At 52.2% G+C, this 20,661-nt stretch overlaps 7 protein-coding genes across 7 annotated transcripts; 3 read left to right on the forward strand and 4 right to left on the reverse strand.

The window, feature by feature from the left end:
• Window positions 1–3,821: 3,821 nt before the first annotated feature.
• V2A60_001342 (5'-methylthioadenosine/S-adenosylhomocysteine nucleosidase family protein) lies at window positions 3,822–6,111 on the reverse strand (the record flags this gene model as incomplete). The annotated part of the gene is made up of 4 exons (XM_083252703.1): window positions 3,822–3,869; window positions 3,940–5,075; window positions 5,142–5,541; window positions 5,596–6,111. The coding sequence occupies 4 exons, from the start codon at window positions 6,109–6,111 to the stop codon at window positions 3,822–3,824; spliced, it is 2,100 nt and encodes a 699-aa protein (XP_083108829.1).
• A 557-nt stretch (window positions 6,112–6,668) lies between these two features.
• Window positions 6,669–6,995, forward strand: V2A60_001343 (uncharacterized protein; the record flags this gene model as incomplete). The annotated part of the gene is made up of 1 exon (XM_083252704.1): window positions 6,669–6,995. One exon carries the CDS (start codon window positions 6,669–6,671, stop codon window positions 6,993–6,995), a length of 327 nt encoding a protein of 108 aa, XP_083108830.1.
• A 114-nt stretch (window positions 6,996–7,109) lies between these two features.
• Window positions 7,110–7,446, forward strand: V2A60_001344 (uncharacterized protein; the record flags this gene model as incomplete). The annotated part of the gene is made up of 2 exons (XM_083252705.1): window positions 7,110–7,188; window positions 7,241–7,446. 2 exons carry the CDS (start codon window positions 7,110–7,112, stop codon window positions 7,444–7,446), a joined length of 285 nt encoding a protein of 94 aa, XP_083108831.1.
• A 178-nt stretch (window positions 7,447–7,624) lies between these two features.
• Window positions 7,625–9,480, reverse strand: V2A60_001345 (major facilitator superfamily domain-containing protein; the record flags this gene model as incomplete). The annotated part of the gene is made up of 2 exons (XM_083252706.1): window positions 7,625–9,128; window positions 9,185–9,480. The coding sequence occupies 2 exons, from the start codon at window positions 9,478–9,480 to the stop codon at window positions 7,625–7,627; spliced, it is 1,800 nt and encodes a 599-aa protein (XP_083108832.1).
• A 611-nt stretch (window positions 9,481–10,091) lies between these two features.
• On the forward strand, window positions 10,092–14,261 carry V2A60_001346 (uncharacterized protein; the record flags this gene model as incomplete). The annotated part of the gene is made up of 4 exons (XM_083252707.1): window positions 10,092–10,187; window positions 10,234–10,464; window positions 11,682–12,130; window positions 12,233–14,261. 4 exons carry the CDS (start codon window positions 10,092–10,094, stop codon window positions 14,259–14,261), a joined length of 2,805 nt encoding a protein of 934 aa, XP_083108833.1.
• A 154-nt stretch (window positions 14,262–14,415) lies between these two features.
• Window positions 14,416–15,384, reverse strand: V2A60_001347 (concanavalin A-like lectin/glucanase domain-containing protein; the record flags this gene model as incomplete). The annotated part of the gene is made up of 1 exon (XM_083252708.1): window positions 14,416–15,384. One exon carries the CDS (start codon window positions 15,382–15,384, stop codon window positions 14,416–14,418), a length of 969 nt encoding a protein of 322 aa, XP_083108834.1.
• Window positions 15,385–16,353: 969 nt separating this feature from the next.
• Window positions 16,354–17,274, reverse strand: V2A60_001348 (uncharacterized protein; the record flags this gene model as incomplete). The annotated part of the gene is made up of 1 exon (XM_083252709.1): window positions 16,354–17,274. One exon carries the CDS (start codon window positions 17,272–17,274, stop codon window positions 16,354–16,356), a length of 921 nt encoding a protein of 306 aa, XP_083108835.1.
• Between the last annotated feature and the right edge of the window lie 3,387 nt (window positions 17,275–20,661).

A 20,661-nucleotide genomic window follows, 5' to 3' on the forward strand; every position in this document is an offset into this window, starting at 1 on the left:
CAGCACATATTCGTTAATTTGATAATCTTTGGAGCATCTTCGTATCTCGGCAGCTGGGCATATATCTCAAAAAGTTTATCAAGTATAAAATGAAACGATCAATAATTACCAAAGAGAAATATGATCCTCACCAAGCCGCTTCTGTAGATGTGACTAGCTGAGAGGCATCGCCATTAAAGTCGCCGAATCCGCTTAATATCTATTTTCGAAACCATGGCACATACACTTCCTGCGCGTGTGCTGTGATTCGTCTCACCCCAATCACTGCGGCGGAAAGACCTAGAAGAGGAAGAAGAGGAAGCCATCGACGAAGATGACGTCTCCCTCGACGAACCTGGTACTCAAGAGCCGCCTTCGAGTTCTATGCCACAGCCAAACGCCGCCCAGTTCGATCTGCCTATCCGTGCGCCACGACCTTGGTCGGTACAGCCAGCGGCTGAGGCCCAGCCAAAAAAAAAAACCCTTGGGCTCAACAGACAACCTGTTCAAGGATTAGGAAAGCGTTGGAACAGCCGCCACAGAGGACGAATTTAATAGGAGTGCCACCGCTCCAAGTTGATAGACCCAGTCTACAAAGGCGACGACCATTTCCTCCAAGGCCAAGCAATCCTCTGCCTACGACAAAGACTTTGAGCAGAAACTTGTAGATAATAATATATACCCCTGTGGCTTTGAAGATGCTGACCGCACGACACCCGAACCTGATAACCTGGACGGTATTATTCAAGGGTTGTCCGATCCTCGGGCGTCGCTTTCGCCGTCTCGTTTTTCAGTGGCGGCTTTTAAAGACTTTACACGGGCCAACGACCGAGTGATCTCTCGGGGCAATGTTATAGCTAGGATACTCCCAAAGATACTTGACGACTCTGATATCCGGAGTGAAGGCAACCTTATTTTTACTAACCTCGATTCCATCACTGACGGCACCACGGTTAACCCGGCGCCTGACTTGTTTAACGGATCGCGCTCTAAAGATGTTGGCAAAATAGTCCGACAGGAGTCAAGTAACACGATCATCCCTACGAGTCATACGAGGGCGCCGGTTGTGCCTGATTTCTTCCTAGAAGCTAAGGCGGCCACTGAACGTGGCGAAGCGCCAGGCCTGTCTGGACGGAGCCATCGGGGCCCGTGCTATGCTCAGTCTGCAATGCCATGGCGAGGACGAGCCAGTCCATGATAGCAATGCTCACACATTCAGTTCAACCTATCATGATGGCACACTTAAGATATACGCACATCAAGTGACGGGCCCAGCGACTAAAGGAGAACAACCAGAGTACCATATGACACAAGTAGGGGCTTATGCTCTCACAGGCAATCAAGGGGGGTTTATAACAGGCGTCACTGCTTTAAGAAATGCCAGGGACCTCGCTCGCCCGGCAGCGAGAGGCATTTATCCAGGGAAGCCAACGCGAGGGCGTTACAAGTGCAGGAAGTCGCCGCTGAGCACGTCGGCGAGGTATATGATGACAGCATGGCGTGACTCTGAAGACGATCTACAACAGCATATTGCCAGGACATACAACGAAACACCCATTACTCCCACACATCAGTATACATCCAACCCAGCCATTAAAGTTTTGGCCTCACTAGCCGAATGCTGTAGAACTATGTTTATATTGGGGCCAAATTCGCCTGCATTCCTATCCTCACCAGTGCAGCTTTGGAATAAGAGTGCGCTAAACAAGTCGACTGCGTTGGTGGGAGGTGATGAGCAAGGAGCTCGGCAATACGCGTCCAAAAGCTCATCTTTAGCAGAGGCTTGTCAGTATTGACGTGCTGCCAGTCACCTTCAGCCTCTAGCTGGTCGATTCTGGCGACCTTCCCGGGTCTAGCACTAATAATAGAGACATAATATCATTCTTAGTAGCATATTATATAACAGTTCTAGGCCAAGACGCCTCCGTAAAACGTGAGTAACGACTCTGCATCAGTCAGTCCCTTTGCTCTAGCGAAATCCAGCGCCGTCCTACCATCTATAGTAACTGCCTTAACATTCGCGCCTCTCTCGAGAAGTAACCGCACTATGGCTATATCTTCGCATATTATAGCTAGATGTAGCGCTGTTCGGTCGCAATAAGCCTCGATATTGGCGCCTTTATCGAGGAGTAACTCCACTATGACTATATCTCCGCGTTCAGTAGCTAGATGCAGCGCCGTCATACTATAAGAAGTTGCTGTCTTGATATTGGCGCCTTTATCGAGGAGTAACTGCACTGCGGCTACATCTCCGCGTGTAGCCGCTCGATGCAGTGCTGTCTCGCCATTGATAGTTATCGCTTCGATATTAGCGCCGTTATCGAGGAGTAACTGTACTGCGGCTACATCTCCGCGTTCAGCAGCTAGATGTAGCGCTGTCTGGTCATTTTTAGTTATCGCTTTGATATTGGCGCCGTTATCGAGGAGTAACTGTACTGCGGCTACATCTCCGCGTTCAGCAGCTTGATGTAACGCATTATAGCCAATTCTATCTGTCGCCTCGATATTGGCGCCGTTATCGAGGAGTAACTGCACTGTGGCTACATCTCCGCGTTCAGCAGCTCGATGTAACGCATTACAGCCAATGCTATCTGTCGCCTCGATATTGGCGCCGTTATCGAGGAGTAACTGCACTGTGGCTACATCTCCGCGTTTAGTAGCTCGATGTAACGCATTATAGCCAATTCTATCTGTCGCCTCGATATTGGCGCCGTTATCGAGGAGTAACTGCACTGCGGCTACATCTCCGCGTTCAGCAGCTCGATGTAACGCATTATAGCCAATTCTATCTGTCGCCTCGATATTGGCGCCGTTATCGAGCAATAGCTGCACCATGGCTTCTGTTTCGTATGAAACAGCTTTATGTAGGGCCTGGAATTGCCCGAGAGCCCGATGCAGCGCTGTCGATCCATCGTAATCAGCAGCATTGACATTGACGCCCATGTTGAGGAGAAGCTGCACCATGGGTTCGTGACCTCTTTCTACAGCACTGCGTAACGCAAACTCCATCTCTTCTGCTTCGCAACCAGAGAATCTGACCAACTTGGTAGAAGTGATGGCGAAAACAACAATTCGGTCGTCGCCAGCTGCTACTAAATTGACAAAAAGGCTTTTCGTTCTTGAGTAATTGAACGTGCGTCCCGGACCCCTTTGCTGATTCTGACTTTGGTCATATTGTTTGCACAGATCGTGGAGTGGAGATGTTGATGGCTCTGCATCAGCCTGAGCTTTTAACAGCGCATGAACTGATTTGCGACTGTTTGTAGCCACAGCCGCCAGAATCGGCATGCCATACCGATCATCTCCCTTCTCTACTTCAAAGCCAGACAGCTTGTCTGGATGGCAATCGATTAATCTCGCCGCATTGTGTTCTGCTAGGAGGTACAGAAGACTAACGGCTCGCGAATGCCGACGCACAACGTGCTTCTCGAGTAGGGAATCGAATTTCAACCAGCCAGCAAGATCAAAGTTCTGAAGAAAGCTTGTTTGACTTATGCCACTTGATGCTGCTTCGTCTGCATGGTACAGAATATTGCGAAATGCGTATTGCAGAAGTGGGAACGCTCTCTCGGCCGATTGGCGTTGTTTCTGTTGCTCAGACTTTTCCAATGACAGCTCATGGGGAAGACTAGCGGCGCTGATTCTCATGTACTCAAGGCAGCAAGTTTTCAGCCGCTCGTGGCTTTCCCCTCGGAAGTCTTGTTTGGGTCCAGGCCGGATTTGTGTCAGGCCTTCCTTTAAAAAGAACTCCCTGACAGACTCATGGATAAATTGAGCTTTCGGGTTTTTTTTGGACTTGTTTACCTCAACAAGCCCTTTTGAAGAGCTGAGAATGAACCGCTTCACGTCGTCGTCTCCAACGTCGTCGGGATCCCAGTTAGATGCTGCGGCTGTATCAAGGCCGATAAGTATAGCCACGTATAGCTGTTCTTGTCGCAACGGTTCTCGGGCAAATAATACCCACTGGATACACAACAGCAGTTCATCTTGATGACGATTATCGCGAGTCAATATACGCCGAAAGAGGTCTTCGAGGCGGTCGGGAATATCTTGCAGCTTTTGCTCGAGCGTTTTCAGGTTCGCGCCGTTAAACTCTTCACTCAGAATTCGTACTACGAGGACGACCCAAATAAAGATGCCGGACGCTTTCTCTATAAGCAGGGACCGGACTTGCTTCGCACGCCTGCTGCCGCCGATCTTGAGATTCCCATCTACGTAGCTGACAATATCCTGAACATGGCCCTCTTGCCGCCCAAGATGCAGGGTAAGGCCTTTCGCGATGGTGATGTGAGGATAGTACCTGCTGGACAAACAGACTTGGAATGAAATGCCCTTGGAGACTACCGTTTCGCCGACAGCCTCGAAGAACGATATCATATCCCAAATATCTGAATCGTCGCACTCATCCAATGCATCAATGAAACAAGTTAAGGGACATTGCTCGAGGTTTTGGATGGCCTGTTCAAAAAGAGTCTTGAGTAACCCGATAGACCACTGCGGAATGTTCCCGTTCCGGATCCTTCTTCCGAGAGAATTGAATACGGTCTGAAGTCGCGGTATCTTTTCGAGCAATTGCAACAGTAGCGATCGATACATGCCAATTGTCGATTTTTCAAGGTCATCTCCCCGAGCATTGAAGAAGAACGATATGAAACAGCCCTTGGTTGTCTTCTGGGCATTGAGCAAGGTAGACTTCATCAGGGTTGATTTTCCTGTCCCGGGGTTCCCTTTGATCCACAGGAAACCGTGGTGTTCTTGAAGCTTCTTCGAGTCAAGCCAGTCAAGATATTCGGATGTTTTAGTCAGCCATGTGCAGGTATCTTTGTACGCTTTCTCGATCCCGTCATGTCGGCTGTCGATTTGATCGAATGCCAGCGAATCTAGCAGCGCCTGTCTTTGCTGCTTGTCGAGGAATGGTGGTTCCGCATTGGCTTCTTGAGTAGGCAGAGTAGAGGGCAAATTATCGTCATGGAGATTCTGGGGGAGTTGTGCACTAGGATCGTCAAGGCGCGGAGACTTGGCCTCCCTGTTCATAGTAGATGGAGAATGGTCGTCGAGGAAGCGCTTCGGTCTGCGTGGGCCGCTACAAGCGACACCTGTAAGAACCCTGACTGTCAGTTCTCAGTCATCCTTTGGAACAAGGCAGCTGCAATTCTACTGACCAGTTTGCATGACTGGTTCATCCACTCGCGCAACGACTTTGGGCGCAATCTGGCTCAACACGGCCTTGGCATAGGCAGCAGCCATGGCAGCCGCGTATGGTTGCCATTGCTTATTTTTGTGCTTATCCCCATAGTCACATACCCCTCGAATGACACCAACGGGGATGCAGTTTATGATACCAGCTGCTTCCATCTCGAGGCCGATGATGTTGTACCTGTCTCTGAACTCGTTGCGTTTGTGGGCATTCTTCCACAGCTTATCTCCGGAGCCCAAAGGTCCATACCACACGCGAGCCCTGTTGGATCCTGGTCGTGGCTCTCGGAATACCTCATGTTTTCTGCCCTCTTTGTCGAGCTCATGCAGCACGTCATTTTCCTGCCCGGGATCGGCGAATGAACCCTGCCTATGTAGTTTATCTTCAAGGTCCTTATAATAGGGCAAAAAAAGACGCACATCATCGGGCGCTTCAAGTCTGATGTTGCCGATGGCTGACCGGATAATCTTCTCCGTCTGCGCCAGAACATGGCCGTGGCGCAGCGTCTGGAACCCCTGGGTGGTCTCCTTGCCCAGGTCGTACGCAATCACCGCGGCATTGTCGCCTTCGGCCACGCCAACGAGAACGTCGCCTAGACGAATGTCGAGGGGCGGGTCTCGCTGCAGGTTGGGGAGCCCGGCGGCAACGCCGACCAGCAGACCTAGCCAGAGACGCGGGAAGAAAGTCTTGACGTGACTGGCGAGGGCGGCGGCGGAGCCCGTCCCGTACTCTTGGCCGATGGGAAGGCTCGCGATGATGACGTTATGGCCGCATATCTCGCCGGCTTGGTAAATGTAGTCGTTACCAGGGCCGACTTCGAACCGACCGGTGTGGCGTTGGTCGAGCAACAGCAGGGCAGCGCGTGCCTCGATTTCAAGCGGAGCAATCCATGCGATGGTATACAGTTCAGGGTTCAACCGATTTGAGGTATCCATCGGTCAAAGTATGCGATAAGGTGGTATGTACGCGAGAAGGTATCACCCTCTCGTACGGGGACAACGGGATGAGGGAAAAGGGAGAATAAACATGTGCAAGTTTGCAAGACAACAACAAGTGCGGGGTATAGAATAACCCAGCTACGGATTGCCTGGGCTGAATAAAGGCGGCCGCCCCTTCCTTGTATGCTTATTATTCCTGCATGCTTCAGCTTCGCCACATGCAGGTCTTGGGCTAGGAGACCTCATTGAGCAGCGGTATATATCTTTCTACCAGTTAACTTCAGTCATCCTTCTCAGCACCACTTTTTTCCCAGCGCCACGGCACTATGCATGGCATTCATTTCCTTATTAGTACAGGCCGGGAGAAATATGCCTTTTTCTCGGACTCGTCCTCCAGTTCTTGGTCTATAAAGGGCCCCTCAAAGTGACCTTGGACGTAGTTGACTCGCGCGTCGACGTACACCTCTCTCATGCGCTGTATCCGAATCGGCGTGAACTTGTTCCGGCATGCGTCGCTTGAGTAGCCCATGTAGTTGTGGATGGCCGACGCCGAAATGGTGACGCGCATGCCGGATAACATGTCCTGGGAGCAGGCGGCCGCCCTAGGCGCTGTTGGCCACGGCACCGTCGCTCTCGCGCTGTGGATGTGTCTTGGTCTCGAGGGCACGTCTGCAGCGCCCCTGGCGCCTGGAAGTGACAGCGGCATCGAGGCCGATGAGGAGGAGGAGGAGAGCAACTACGTCCTCGTGTACGGAGGAAGCACCGCTACGGGCACTATGGCGATCCAGCTGCTCCAGCTGTCGGGCTACAAGCCTGTGGCAAGTCTGCTCGCCGCGCAACTTTGCCCTCGCGCGCTCATTTGGCGCCGTGGCCGTCTTTGACTACATGGTCGCCCATGTGCGGCGCCGAACATTCGTGCCTACACGGAGAATTCGCCGTGGCACGTCCTCGACTGCATTTCCGACGAGCAGTCGGCCCGGGTGTGCTACGCAGCCATGGGCCGCGCCGGCGGGCGGTACGTGTGTCTGGAGCTGCAGCCGCCCGAGGCGCTGTCGTCGCGCAAGGCCGTCACGAGTGAGTTTTCTCATGGGCTACGACATGTTTGGCAAGCAAATCGCACTACCAGGCGACCATGGTCGCGAGGCCAACGAGGAGAGGCATCAGGCTGGGCGCAAGTGGTGCATGGAAATGGGCCGGCTGCTGGCAGAGGGCAAGATTAAGTCGCATCCGATCAAGGTGCTGGAGGGCGGATGGCAGAGTATTATTGATGGGTTGAAGCTGCTGCGCAAGGGAGAGGTTTCTGGTACAAAGTTGGTAGTCCGCCTGACTTAGACATGCCCAAAGGATTTATGTACATCACTCACTTTGTTTCTATAAATATCGCAGACACAAAATCTTAGTGAAAGCAGGGTTGTAACTATCATTTTGATGCCAGATTTAATAACAAATGCATGGTACATTTTTTTCCCTATACTTTGCTACAGTTTCACCCATGCTATAGGTTACGCGGCTACTTCTGTGTCTCCGTCTCTTCAGCTGCCTTCTTAACCTTGGTCTCCGCAACTGGAGCCTCCTCAGTCTTGTCAGATGCCTCAACATCTGTATCCTTTGCACCAGTCAAAGGCAGATCCTTGCTGTCCTTATCCTCCATACCAAACTCGGTGTCTAGCTCTGTTCGCAGGGGCAGATCCTCTTCAATGATGGCCAGTAGAAACGCGACGCCAGAGAAAATGATGGAAATGTACCACACGAACTTGAGAGAATCTTCGTAAACGCCGATGACTTGGCCTTGAACAGGTTGAGGAAGCGACATGACGAATTCCTGCGTAGCATGCTCATAGGCGCGGCCGACTTGCAGCTCGGTGCTCACAGAGGTGTCTGAGATGCGGTACGCCAAGTCAGTGAACCGATTGTTGAAAATGGCTGCAGGAATAGCGACACCCCAGATATTTCCGAAACTGCGGATAAATGCCCAAGAGGCGGTCGCCGGTGCCTGGTCGCTCTCGGGAATGGCTGCTTGGAAAGCGGGCAGCAGTGTGTTGAGTACCATGCCCGAGCCAGCAGCCGCAAACATTTGGAAAATGATCCATTCCGCGGCAGAAGAGGTGGCATGAAGCAGGCTAAACAGACCAAGACCAATAGTGACAAGGGCAAAGCCAGCCAGATGAAGGTACTTGTATCTTCCAAACTTGGACAGAACAATGACGGCAACAATGGCCCCAGGCACAGCAACCAGAACAATGGGGAGCATTTGCACACCAGTTCGCGCAGGGCTGGACAGCATCACTGCTTGGAAGTAAAGTGGCAGGAAGAACATGACCCAATACAGAAGAGCCGAATTCATGAAGGTGTTGACAGCCACGATGCACGTCGTACGGTGCGCAAACAGTCGCGGTGGTGTAACGGGTTCGGGGATCCAACCCGAGCCTTGCACAAACATGAACAGCACCATACCAACAAGTCCCAGAACCAGGGGAACGACAGTGCGTGCGTCGGACCACGAGTAGCGAGAGCCGCCGTAGGTCAAAGCATACAGCACAGAAACACTGGAAGCCATGATGATGGCGTTTCCAATGTAGTCGATTCGCTTCACCTTTTGGAAAAATGTCATGTCTTTTTTGGTCTTGACGCGTAGAAACAGGTACAGGAGCACCATTGCTGCACCTCCCACCGGGAGATTCAGGTAAAAGACCCAGCGCCAGCTGCTGTACTGCACAATCGCGCCGCCAACAAAGGGACCAAGCGACGTGCCGATAGAGTAGACTGTCAAGATGATGGCAATGTAGTTGCCACGCTCGCGAAGGGGAACAAGGTCAGAGACGACGACATCGACAATCATGTTGACGCCGCCGCTGCCGATACCTTGCACCGCACGCCCGGCAATGAGCGTCGCGCCATTGTTGGCGCCGCCGCAAATGCCGCTGCCGAGCGTGTAGACAGCCACGATGAAGATGGAAAGCCATCGCCGGCCGAAGATATTGGCCAGCTGTCCGAAAAGTGGCTGCACAGCGGCGCTTTGATCCAGGTTAGCTTGTAATTTCAAGGTACATTCAGACAGAGCACAGCATACCTCATCAAGAAGAATATATTGGTAACCCAGATGTAATCCCGTCCGATGTTTAGATTCTTGACAATTGTTGGCAGGGACGTGGTAACGACGGTATTTTCCAGAGCGCCCAGCACGCCAACCGTGCAAAGGGCAACCATGATGGCCCAGAACTGGAAGCCTCTATTGAATGTCGGGCCTTTTGCTTCCGCTGGGGCATCTGCCTCTACCGTTTTCTCATCGTGCTGTCGCTGCTCTTGCTCTTTCTCCTCCGCTGGCCGAGGCGCAGCCTGAGGCGCTTCAACAGACGGTGCAGACATTATCGCAGCAATGTCGAGTAGGGCATCTGTACGGAAAATGCAAAAAAAGAAAGAAATGGCAAGACAAACGGGCGCAGAAAGTCAAACATAGATCTGGATCCTAGCTTCAGCCTGATCATCTCCGCAAGCGAATGTAGGGTCCTGTTTGTGGCGGCGGAGTTTGACGCGTGCCAGCGGAATTCAAAGCTTCAGCCTGCGAGTTACCAATAAGTTAATAACACGTTACTGCCGTCATATTGTGCACTTGATTGGTGGGCGATGTGACGACAATGTGAGCAGTGTCAGTTCTTTGAATGCCACGGAACTGGTACGCTCGCTGGTGATCCTGTCGAGGCTGAGTGCCATCAGCGATGCCCTTTTTTCGGCATTGGAAACGGAAATGATGACGGAAGTGAAAACAACCGTTCCATTTCTGATTCGCCGCTCCATGTTGGATCAATCAAGACCGTAGTTGGTCACACACAAGGCACAGCTGGACTGGCAGGAATCATCAAGGCATCTCTGGCGCTGCAAAACAAGACTATACCGCCCAACATGTTGTTTGATAGCCTGATGCCAAGACAGGAGTTACCGTGGTTCCCTTTGTATTTTCTGCCGGTTCCCAGCGCTCTATGAAGAACATCCTACGCAACTACTCCAGCCATCTCAAGGAAAACAAGGACACGAGTCTCTCCAACCTTGGCCTGGACACTTCGTTCCTGGAAGACGTTGATCGGCCTCAGAGCCTCCTTTGCTGCCACTGACATGGATCAGCTCATCACAAAGCTTGATGCTGCCAGCGAATCGCCCAACGATGTTGGCACTCACGGGTCCTCTGTCAAGCGCCAGCCCAAGATTCTTGGTGTCCTTACTGGCCAGGGTGCACAGTGGGCCGGCATGGGCAAGGAGCTCATCAAATCTTCCGAGTTTGCCCTTGCTCGCTTGACTGCGCTAGAGATGTCTCTTCAGCAATTGCCAGCAGAGGATCGTCCTTCGTGGTCCTTGGTAAAGACCGTTTTGGAGGCCGGCGACGTGATGGAGGCGGCTCTCTCGCAACCAATCTGCACTGTTATTCAGATTATCCTCGTCGATCCTTATTTTCTATTATATATAATTAATTAATTATTAGAAGGTATAAAAATCTTATCAATTATATCTTAACTAGCCTAGCTATACCTGGGACTTATTTTTCTAATTATATTAACTAATATAAATTAATATTATTATAAAAGTCTTATTTACGGAGACAAAGGGTTTTGTGTTGGACTGTGTCTCGGGCGCAAAAACAGTTGCACCGTCCACTGCTTCTCACATGGCATATTTCGCCCTTGTGATGACTTGAGTATGTATATTTGAGCATCTCAGCCGTTGCTAACCACTCGGCGCTCGGTTGGCCGATGGTAGCAGGCGGGCGAGTTCCGTGGCGAGTTGGACTATGAAATACACAAAGTAGGTATCCCGAGGGGCTCCGCCGAATGTAGCCGTCATTAACTTGCTAGCTGCCTGTGAACATCTATCCGCCAGTAGAATCGCAGTGTAATCTCTGCTTGTCCTACCTTGTAACCTTGCTCTATCAAACAATGTCCCAGAATCCGCGCTGGGCGTCCAAAATGGCTAGCTAACCTTGTGGCTTGTCAAGGCTACTCTGATTCCGGGTCTATCTACTAGTTATTATCAGTACTGAAAGAGCGAAGCATGAGCTAGATTCTGGTTTGTAAATGCGACATGGGCATCTATCTTCGCGGCCGCGGTTGTGATATGGCTTAGTCGCCACTGTACATATATGCCACAGCAAAGCAGCTGCATGACCACAAGAGGTGTCACCTGTGACCAGTAAAGTTGCCCTGAAAGTCAAGATATTGGGTGTCTGGAGAGCTGATGACACACAGACATGCAAAGGTCCTCCCCACTGTGGAGGACAGACCGGAATTCGCCCACGGAACCACCAACTGACCCCCCCGTTCACCCAATCTAATGTCTCAGGCCCCAGCGGTCGCTTCACCTAGGCCAGGGTATTTGTTTTAGTTCACAGTACAGATATTTATACTCCGTACCTGTCCAGTCACTCCCCACAGGGGGGCAGTCAGCACTTATGCCGGCAATTCGAGTTAAATACACAGACCCGTCCCCCGAGAAAGGAAAGCACAACAAGAGACGAGACTTGGGAAAAGAGAATGTCGCTTCAGACTCGCTACTAGAGACGCATAACCCTACTCCTGTAGGCAGACCAGTCCACTTCTGCGCTGTTGGTTCCGGCCCAGGAGCCAGCCGCACACACCACCGGGAATATGAAATCAGCCTCCATCTCCGGCGATGTGGCGGCCACTGGCGCCGCCCGCGCCCGCGACGACGACGACTCCTCGACGGGAACCCGACCCGAACTTGTTGGAGAGGCCCGCGACGACCTGCACCGCTTCGAGAAGAACCATGAGAACGACCCGAACCTACCGGCCGAGAAGATGCACGCCGTGCGCGATGCGCTCGCTCGGAACGACACCAAGGAGATGGCCGAGACGGACGCGCTACTCCGCGAGAACTCGCCATACGAGGAGGTCCGCGCCGCGGTCCGCAACACCGACGGCGGCGAGGTCGCCAACACGGTACGCGCATGGATCTTGGGTATGGTCTTTGTGACCCTCGGCGCCGGCCTCAACATGTTTCTGAGCATGAGGTAAGAGACGATTCGCCCCCGCCGCCGCCGCCGCCCTTCCAGTCGCACGAGAAACAAGTCTGGCTAATAATGTGGCTCTCCCTTGCCCGAAAAAACGGATAGAAACCCGGCGATTGCGTTCCAGGCCATCATCATCCAGCTGCTCGTCTACCCGATCGGCTGCTTCTGGGCGCGGGTCGTGCCGATGCGCAAGTTCAGCGTCTTGGGCGTCGAGTGGACGTTCAACACGGGCCCGTTTACCATCAAGGAGCACACCGTCGTCACGCTCATGGCCAACGTCACGTTTGGCTACGCGTACAGCACGGACGCGCTGCTCGCCCTGCAGGGCAAGCCGTTCTACGACCGGAACCTCGGCTGGGGCTTCTCGCTGCTCTTCACGCTGAGCTCGCAGCTCATCGGCATCTCGTTCGCGGGCGTGTTCCGCCGCTTCCTCGTCTGGCCGGCCGCGATGCTGTGGCCGGCGCAGTTTTCGAGCACGACGCTGTTCTACGCGCTCCATGACCGCGGTAGTAGCGATGCGACGACGACAAACGCCGGCGGCTGGCAGATGAGCAGATACAGCTGGTTCTGCGTCGCGGGGTTGGGCATGTTTCTGTACTATTGGTTCCCCGCCGTCATCTTTCAGGGGCTGGCCGTCTTTTCGTTTCCGACCTGGATCAAGCCCGACAATGTCGTCGTGAACCAGCTGTTTGGAGGCTACTCGGGCCTCTCGCTGCTTCCCATCACGTTTGACTGGACCTATGTGACCGCGTACCTCGCCAATCCGCTTCTCGCGCCGACGATCTCTCACATCAATACGCTAATTGGCCTGTTTTGCTTCATCCTGCTGCCCATCATCGGCATCACCTACACCGGGGCACTTTGGTCCAAGTATCTACCGCTCGTCACGTCGCAAGTATATGACAATACCCAAAACGCCTACCAGGTGAACAAGATCCTCGGTCCCGGCTTCACCTTTGATGAGAAGGGCTACAAGGGCTACTCACCTCTGTTCCTGACCCCGGCGCTGGCGCTCAACTACGGCCTCTCCTTTGCGGCGCTCATGTCGACTCTTGTGCACACAGGTCTGAACCACGGCAAGGAAATCTGGCATCGATTCCGCTCCTCGCGCAATCAGGAGCCAGATGTTCATCTGAAACTCATGAAGAAGTATGAAGAAGCACCGGATTGGTGGTACATGGCACTTTTCCTGGTTTCGCTCGCCTTGGGTTTGATCACGGTATTGGCATTTGACTCCCAGCTTCCCTGGTGGGCTTTTTTCGTATCGCTTCTCCTGGCGCTGGTCTTTATGATCCCCAGCTCCATGATTCTTGCCGTGTCCAACATCGTCATCAGCTTAAACGTCCTGTCTGCCTTCTTGGCAGGCTTCATCATCCCAGGCCGGCCGATTGGTGTCATGATTTTCAAAGTGTTCAGCGTCATCACTCTTGGTCAGGCGCAGACATACTCGGGGGATTTGAAGCTTGGCCATTACATGAAGATTCCACCCAAGGTGACCTTTTGGTGCCAGGTTATTCCTACCATTTGGGCTGTCTTTGTGCAGATTGCCGTTATGAACTGGACGCTCGGCAACATCGAAAACGCCTGCGACAACAGGCAAAAGGACCACTTCACTTGCCCCAACGGCCGCGCGTTCTTCTCTTCTAGCATCGTATGGGGTGTCATCGGCCCGCAGCGCATGTTTGGTGTTGGTGGAATGTACAGCCACTTTAACTGGTTTTGGCTCGGCGGTGCTGCTCTCCCAGTCATCTTTTACCTCCTTGTCCACAAAGCAGGTATCAAATCTTTTCGCCACTTGAACGCGCCGATCATGTTTGGATCCATGGCCTGGCTTCCGCCGGCTACGCCACTGAGCTTCTCGTCCTGGGCTATCATCGGCCTCATATTCAATAAATGGATTCACAACCGGTGGAACGGTTGGTGGTCGACATACAACTACATCACAGCATCAGCCCTCGATGCAGGCTTAATATTAAGCACTGTCGTCATATTCTTCGCCATCACCTTCCCAGGAGTCCCTGTACCGCAGTGGTGGGGTAATGTCGCTGTGCAGAATACTCGCGATGCGACATTCACTGCCATCCTCAAGACGGTGCCAAAAAATGGCACTTTTGGGCCCGAGACATGGTGATGATGATGATGATGAATGATACACTGCAAGCAGGTATTGAACGTGCAGAATCAGGGTGAACAAATGTTGAATAATATTCGATTGCTATATACACGACAAGTGCCGCGATTGTTATTTGCAGCATCGACTCGGACCCATGCCCCCATGGTGTCGCCTAAACACGCACGGGCTTGCCGACCTGGGGCGACTTGTCAATGCTGCAGATCCTGTTACATTGCGCACCAGATGTCAAAACATTGTAGAGTATCTCGATCCACTGCACATTCTGGAATGCCTCGCCGCCTGCTGCCATCTGACCTGTCCATAATCCGCCGTCACTCCAGGTGTTGAGGAGGATCAGGCTGGGATCCCGCGGCGCCTGGAACGTCTGCGTGTGGCTCTCAATACCGTTGACGCTAAACGTCGTACGTCCCGGCGTCCAGTCTAGGCGGTGGGTGATCCAGTCCGACCACCTGAGGCCGTTGGGCAGCGTGGCATTGTACGACGCGCCCGGAACCGTTGTGCCGTCCTCGAGGTACGACGGCTGGTTCGTGTAGTGAAGCGCAGCGGTGGTCTCGCGGGTCAGCATCTCGACGTCGCTCTCCTGCACGTCCTTTAAGTGATCGGCGCCTAGATAGGTAAAGATGGAGGTACACGCGCCGGGCGAGCCGTGGCTTCTGGCGAGCATGCGGATGGAAGCATGATCGACCTTGTTCATCGACTGCAGCTCCGCGGCTGTTTGGAAACCGGACAGGCGCGAGGTGCGCATCGTCATGAAAGTGTCGCCCCCACCGCTCGGGTTGTGCTCAATGTACAAGTTGTTGTATGTCATGATCATGGGGAATTCCTTGTTTCCGTTGGACCAGTGCTTGGGTCCCCAGAACTGGGTGAACGGATCGCTCCAGTCGAAAAGGGAGCAGGTCACCGCCGCATTGAGGTTTCCATCGACATCCTGGATGACGCCGGGAACGCCAGCGCAGCGCGAAAGGGAGCGAAAATCCCAGAACCCATGATTCCGGTAGTATGTAGGAAACTGGCCATCAGTCACATAGCAGTCACATTCCGCGTCGTCGACGATTTGGGCTGAGCCCAATTTCGCAACGATTGCTAGAAAAGAAACGACGGCTGAGGAAGGGGCAAGCATGGCTGAGATACAGAAGTCGGCTTCAGATACAAATTCTCATTGATAGAATATACGTGCCTTTTGTAATCGTGCTCGAGGCGTAATTTCGGCTCTTTGAACCATGCAATGGCCCTCACTCGGTGGACTGCAGTCCAACGACGCTGACGACCATTTTTTGAGCGTTGCAGTCAAATCAGCACTACGGTTTCAAACATAGGACGAGGCGCAGCGCTAGGGTCCTAGTGAGACCAAGGCAGAAGACCGGATGAAAATAGACATATCATTATGCAAGGCAACATATTACTGCAGAGTCATCTGCAGGGTGATAGTCTATTGATTGACCTGGTGAGAGTGCACGGCAAGGCTGTCGGGGACGTTTGTGTAGGCCTGATGCACCACTAGACCTAATGCGGACCAGAGAGAGCAAGGGCATCAAGGTCACGGCACAGGCGGAAGCGTCGATGAAGAAACTTTGATTACGATGATGGTGTAGAGAAGAAGATGCAGCTATCTAGAGGGTGGTAGCGGTAGTACTTTGAGCACGACTGGCCCATGGTGCCCAACTACATACAGCGACCTCCGAGACAATAACATGCACGTGGACCCAGAGACGGGCCATGTTATGGGCATCTGCGACTGGGGGTATACTGAGACCGTGCTTGGGATTGAAAAAATCGACGGCTCGGTCTACTATGCCAACCAGCTCCATTCGTACCGCCAAAGCTAGTTGGGGTGGAAGAACATATCCTTATGAGTTTCCACGGACAATACAAACTAGTGTTTCGTTTCATCAGCAATGAGTACTTGCTTGATATAGTGTTTTCATGTGTTTTTGTATTATGAATAGACAGATGTCGATACATGTTAAAATAGATTGCCGCCATGTTTTGGCTTACACTTTTCCTCCATTTTAGACATCGTGTAGGACAAGCATGGCTAATGACGACCGAATACTGCGGCCATTCTCTTGACAGCTTTGACAAAATACTGTTACACTGTACTTGGGTGCATTTCGCCATCTCCTCCCAGGACTTTCGCCATATGTCTGCGGGCTTCGCCTGGAGCCCAGCTGTCTAGTTTTCGAACCTGTACATCATTCATCTTCATCGTCACAAACGCATCCATTGCAAGCTGTTCCTGGCGATTTAGCAGATCCACGCGCGTCTTCCAGAATGGTTCACTAGCGGACGCTTGTTTCCGCTCTCCAAAGAACCTCTCGTCAAGATACTTGCAGTACATGGCGTCAAAAGCCCAGCTCTTTCTTGCCGCATAATTGAGCCAGAATCGCCCCTTTTCCCAGCTGTCCAGCATGTATTCTGATAGATTGAACGGTAGCGCGTTTGGATGCGTTCTCGACTCTGCCGCCTTCATGCCTGATATCCAGGTTTGCAAGCGTCGTTCGCAATGGGCTGCCCAGCTTTCCAGTCCGGTAGACCACATCTCCGGCTTTTCCAGCAAGAGCCACCACGGCGGGTCAAGTGCAAACTGAGTGGGCGCCGCGTACGTGAATTCCCAGTCGATAGCGGCAATGATTTCGTGATGTTCATCAACGAGAAAGTTGTCAGGGCGTAGGTCATCGCACCATAGCCGAAACGAACCCTTGGCATCCGGCGCTGCCAAGCAACGGGCGCCAGCGGCCCTCATCTTCTTTGCCTGGGCCGACCAGTTGTCCTCTGCGAATCCAAATATAGATAGCTTTCCTTCCTTGGCCAGCTTGCGGAATAAGTGTCGAGAGATGTACTTGTTTCTGCAGTCATCCTCCGACACGACTAGGTCGTTGTGTTGAAATACTAGCTGCGCTTGCTGCATATTTGCCAGCGCGGTATACCAATCATCTGCCGAGTTGTATGTGGTGTTTGGCGACGGAAGTACCTCCCGAGGAATATTGGCCAACTGGATCATATTGCTCATGTTTTGTGTAACGGGTCGGTCAAAGACTGAAATTTGACCGTTGCGATTGACGAGAGATCCAATTTGGCCAAATCTCGGCTGCCACAGCTGTAAAAGACATTCTGCAAGCTTCGAGTACACTTTTTGTAAAATATCCTCGTCGATATTCTCGTCGAGCACTGGACCTCGCTATTACTTTGCCTGCGTCTTGACAATACATTGGTCATGTGGCCAGTATTTGCAACGTATGGCAGCATCATAAACGGGCCAATATCTGATTTTATCTCATGTCGAATAATCTCTGGAACAAGCAATTGAGTCGTCTGACGAAGCAACTGTCCTGTCGCGGCTTCTTGAAGTGTCTTCTCCTCGGGGAACTGGGTAAGACCAGGACAGGGTACTTTAACAAGAACATCGTTAGGCAGTTCGTCAACATGAACCCTGTAGATCATGTTGTAACCCCCTAATCGCAAAGGTCGCACCAGAGTTGCTGGTTTCCCATAATGTTTGGACACGGTCGCCACGATGCAGTCGCAGAATGACCTGTGCCTAAGCTGTCCCACAGCCTTGTCGGCCTCATCATCATTCAAGTCCCAAGCAAGATTATCGTAGTTTTCACGTTTTTGGATCATCTCTTGACACTGTGGAACAATCGCGTCGTTTGCTGATCAGGAGCATCCAGAAGCAGCCTTGCTTCGGCAGTGGTGATGGCGGAAGGGCTGTCCTCAGGGGTAGCTGGATCTTGGGTTATAAATAGAATATGCTTGTACCTACTCGAACTATATTAATTACTTATTTTAATATTCTTTTTTATGATTTCTACTTACTATATAATCAATGAGATGTTTCTAGAGTAGTCAATATTCAATAGTTTTCTTGGTATGATAAACTTATAATGGCTAGTTTCAATATGGCCCGATGTCATGGAGCAGATCGTAGTTGGTAGCCTGGCACGCTCAAAACAAGACGTTTCCCCGTCCAATGCTCATCGAAGAGCCCCAGGCTATGGTGGGCACCATGAACAACAATGTAGATAAGCTTCGCGGCAGTGCATTGTTTATCTTGGGGGTACACTACCAGTAAGCCCGTCATACACCACAGCCTCATGGCTGTACAACGGCGCAGGTCAGCCTGTTCTCGGGTCACACTCCATTCATGGGATCTTTTTTTGTGACGCGCAAATGTTATAGTACAGCCCAAACCTATGAATATACCTGAGACCAATCCTGCCGATGGGGACAACCCTGTGGGGGTGGTAAAAAAGCCTGGGGGGCTTGCTTTTTGGCGCGTGTGTCAGCAGCTTGCAAAGTAGCGTACTGAATTGGTGAACCGTTACGGACCACAGGCGGGAGCAAGCTCAGTATCGATGGGAGGCGGCGGACTTGTTCGTGGCACGATTAACTTTCGAGTCCAATCACCACTGCCGATCAAGAATGAATCTCCGCTGACAGGAGCTCGATGACAACGCCGCCTTTCAGTGATATTTTCGAGCATCGCCCCCAAGCCCGCACCTGCCCTCCGCGACTAGCTAGCATGACCGGAACAGCACGGCGGGCTGCCGGGTTCTTTGGCCAGCCCGAGAGCGGATAGGGGGTGGCGGCCCCAACCGGGTCGCGCACGAGTCCCGACGCCTAGTTTCGGAATACACGCAGGCAGAGTGGGCACTGGCAAGGCAAGACAAAGAACCGCTCGTAATGGGATGGGAGCTTGGCGTTACTGCCACTGTGTCAGCTTTTCCTTTCCCGCGTATCCCAGGACCGCCTGCCTGCATCACCAGCTCTATTTGCGTTATTAGTTTCCAGTCATCAGTACCAGGCGCACAAGGGTTGTAGGTACCTCGGATTTTGCTACCCATTTTTCCGACTACTTGTTTACAAGGCTGCATATCTGATCTGGGAATTTACCATGTATGTGCAATTGTGGGTGGCTCTTCATTGCACACAGGTTGGTACAAATCTGCTCTGGAGGAAAGTCGAACAACTTGAAAACTATGGCAATCAGTCGCGCCCTTGACAAGTATCATGTTTGGCAAAGCCCTGTTTCCAATCGGCACATTGGCCAAGACCATATAACTTTTGCAGCTATCCATTATTCTCCATCAGTTCTGTCAAGTCTTATTCTATCCGATCTATATCAAAAGCCCCGTGCCAATGAGGGCATCAGCAAGTCATGTCATTTGCTTGTGATCTCTACAGATGATAAAGTGCCCTATATTTAGGCTGTGACGTCGCTGAGTCAGTGAGACAAAAGGCTGACAGACAGCCTGACTGGGTCTTGGCGTAAGGTACATGGCTGCATTCCACTGGCAAATTCACTGGATCTTGGTCCCTGGCACCTGTATGGGTGACCTCTGTCAACCAGAATGGGAATCCGAAGCTCATCAGCGTCGACTGATAACCAAGTCAAGTCAACATGAGCAGGTTACGCGCAGCCGTCAGACTCTGTCTCCTCGTACAGGGCTGGCCTACATGGACATGGGTGGCTTGATACGGCTGCGCTCTATACGCGTACCCCCAACTAGTTAACAAGGGTCCGGAAACTGTTTGCCCGTGAAAATGCCAAAAACAGCCACCATACTTGGCTGCCCCCGCCCTGGTAGGCTCGGGTTGCAAGGTCTGCGCGGGCGAGCAATTTTGGACTTTTGTCGGGGCCGTGTCATATTAGTCGCCCCGACATCTCCACACCCATTCAAGTCCGCAGAATGATTCATTCTTCTCATAACACTATACTTGTCCGCTTTGATTGTATGCGGTTGCCATGTGTCTACAAAGACTTTGCGGGCGCTGATCCGCTAGCCGTTGCTGGCCAACAAGATAGTGAAGCAGAGTTTTGGCTACCGGATGTTCCGAAACCTTGTATACTGTTGATAGCAATGGGCATTTCGCAGCGGACCTGATTATCTAGTAACTAGCTAGCGGCCCCAGCACAGTCGGAAGACAGCCAACCAGCTCGGCAGCCTCACCCACCAACCTCTATTCCTTCCTCCAACGTAACTGGTCGCGCAGCCTGGACTCGTTGTCGATGGCGGGACCCGCCATCCTGTCCCATGTGCTTTGTCTAGCCTGGGAGCTAATACGGACCAAGAAAGTATCAACCCTGAGAAATCCAAGGCTCGCGTGCTGGCGGTGCCTGCTAGTTACCTTGTTGCCGTGCTATTGTTGCGCCCTCATCCTCGCCCACCATAATGGTCCGAAACCCCGCCTATCCCGCATCTCGGACTTGTTTTCTTTTGACCATAATTTGGTCGGCATCGATCCACTCGTGCTGACCCTGCGTTTCGTGTGCTGGTCAACTTAAATAAACTTGTGCTCGCCGGCTGTCATGAGCTAGCAATATTCTTCTTCCTTGTTTCCTGTCATTGCCCTGTCCGGACCCTGGTGGTATCTCTTTGTGGCTGGCTAGCCTTTT

This window comes from Cordyceps javanica, chromosome 1, assembly GCF_051103115.1.
Source record: "Cordyceps javanica chromosome 1, complete sequence".
Classification (NCBI taxonomy): domain Eukaryota; kingdom Fungi; phylum Ascomycota; class Sordariomycetes; order Hypocreales; family Cordycipitaceae; genus Cordyceps; species Cordyceps javanica.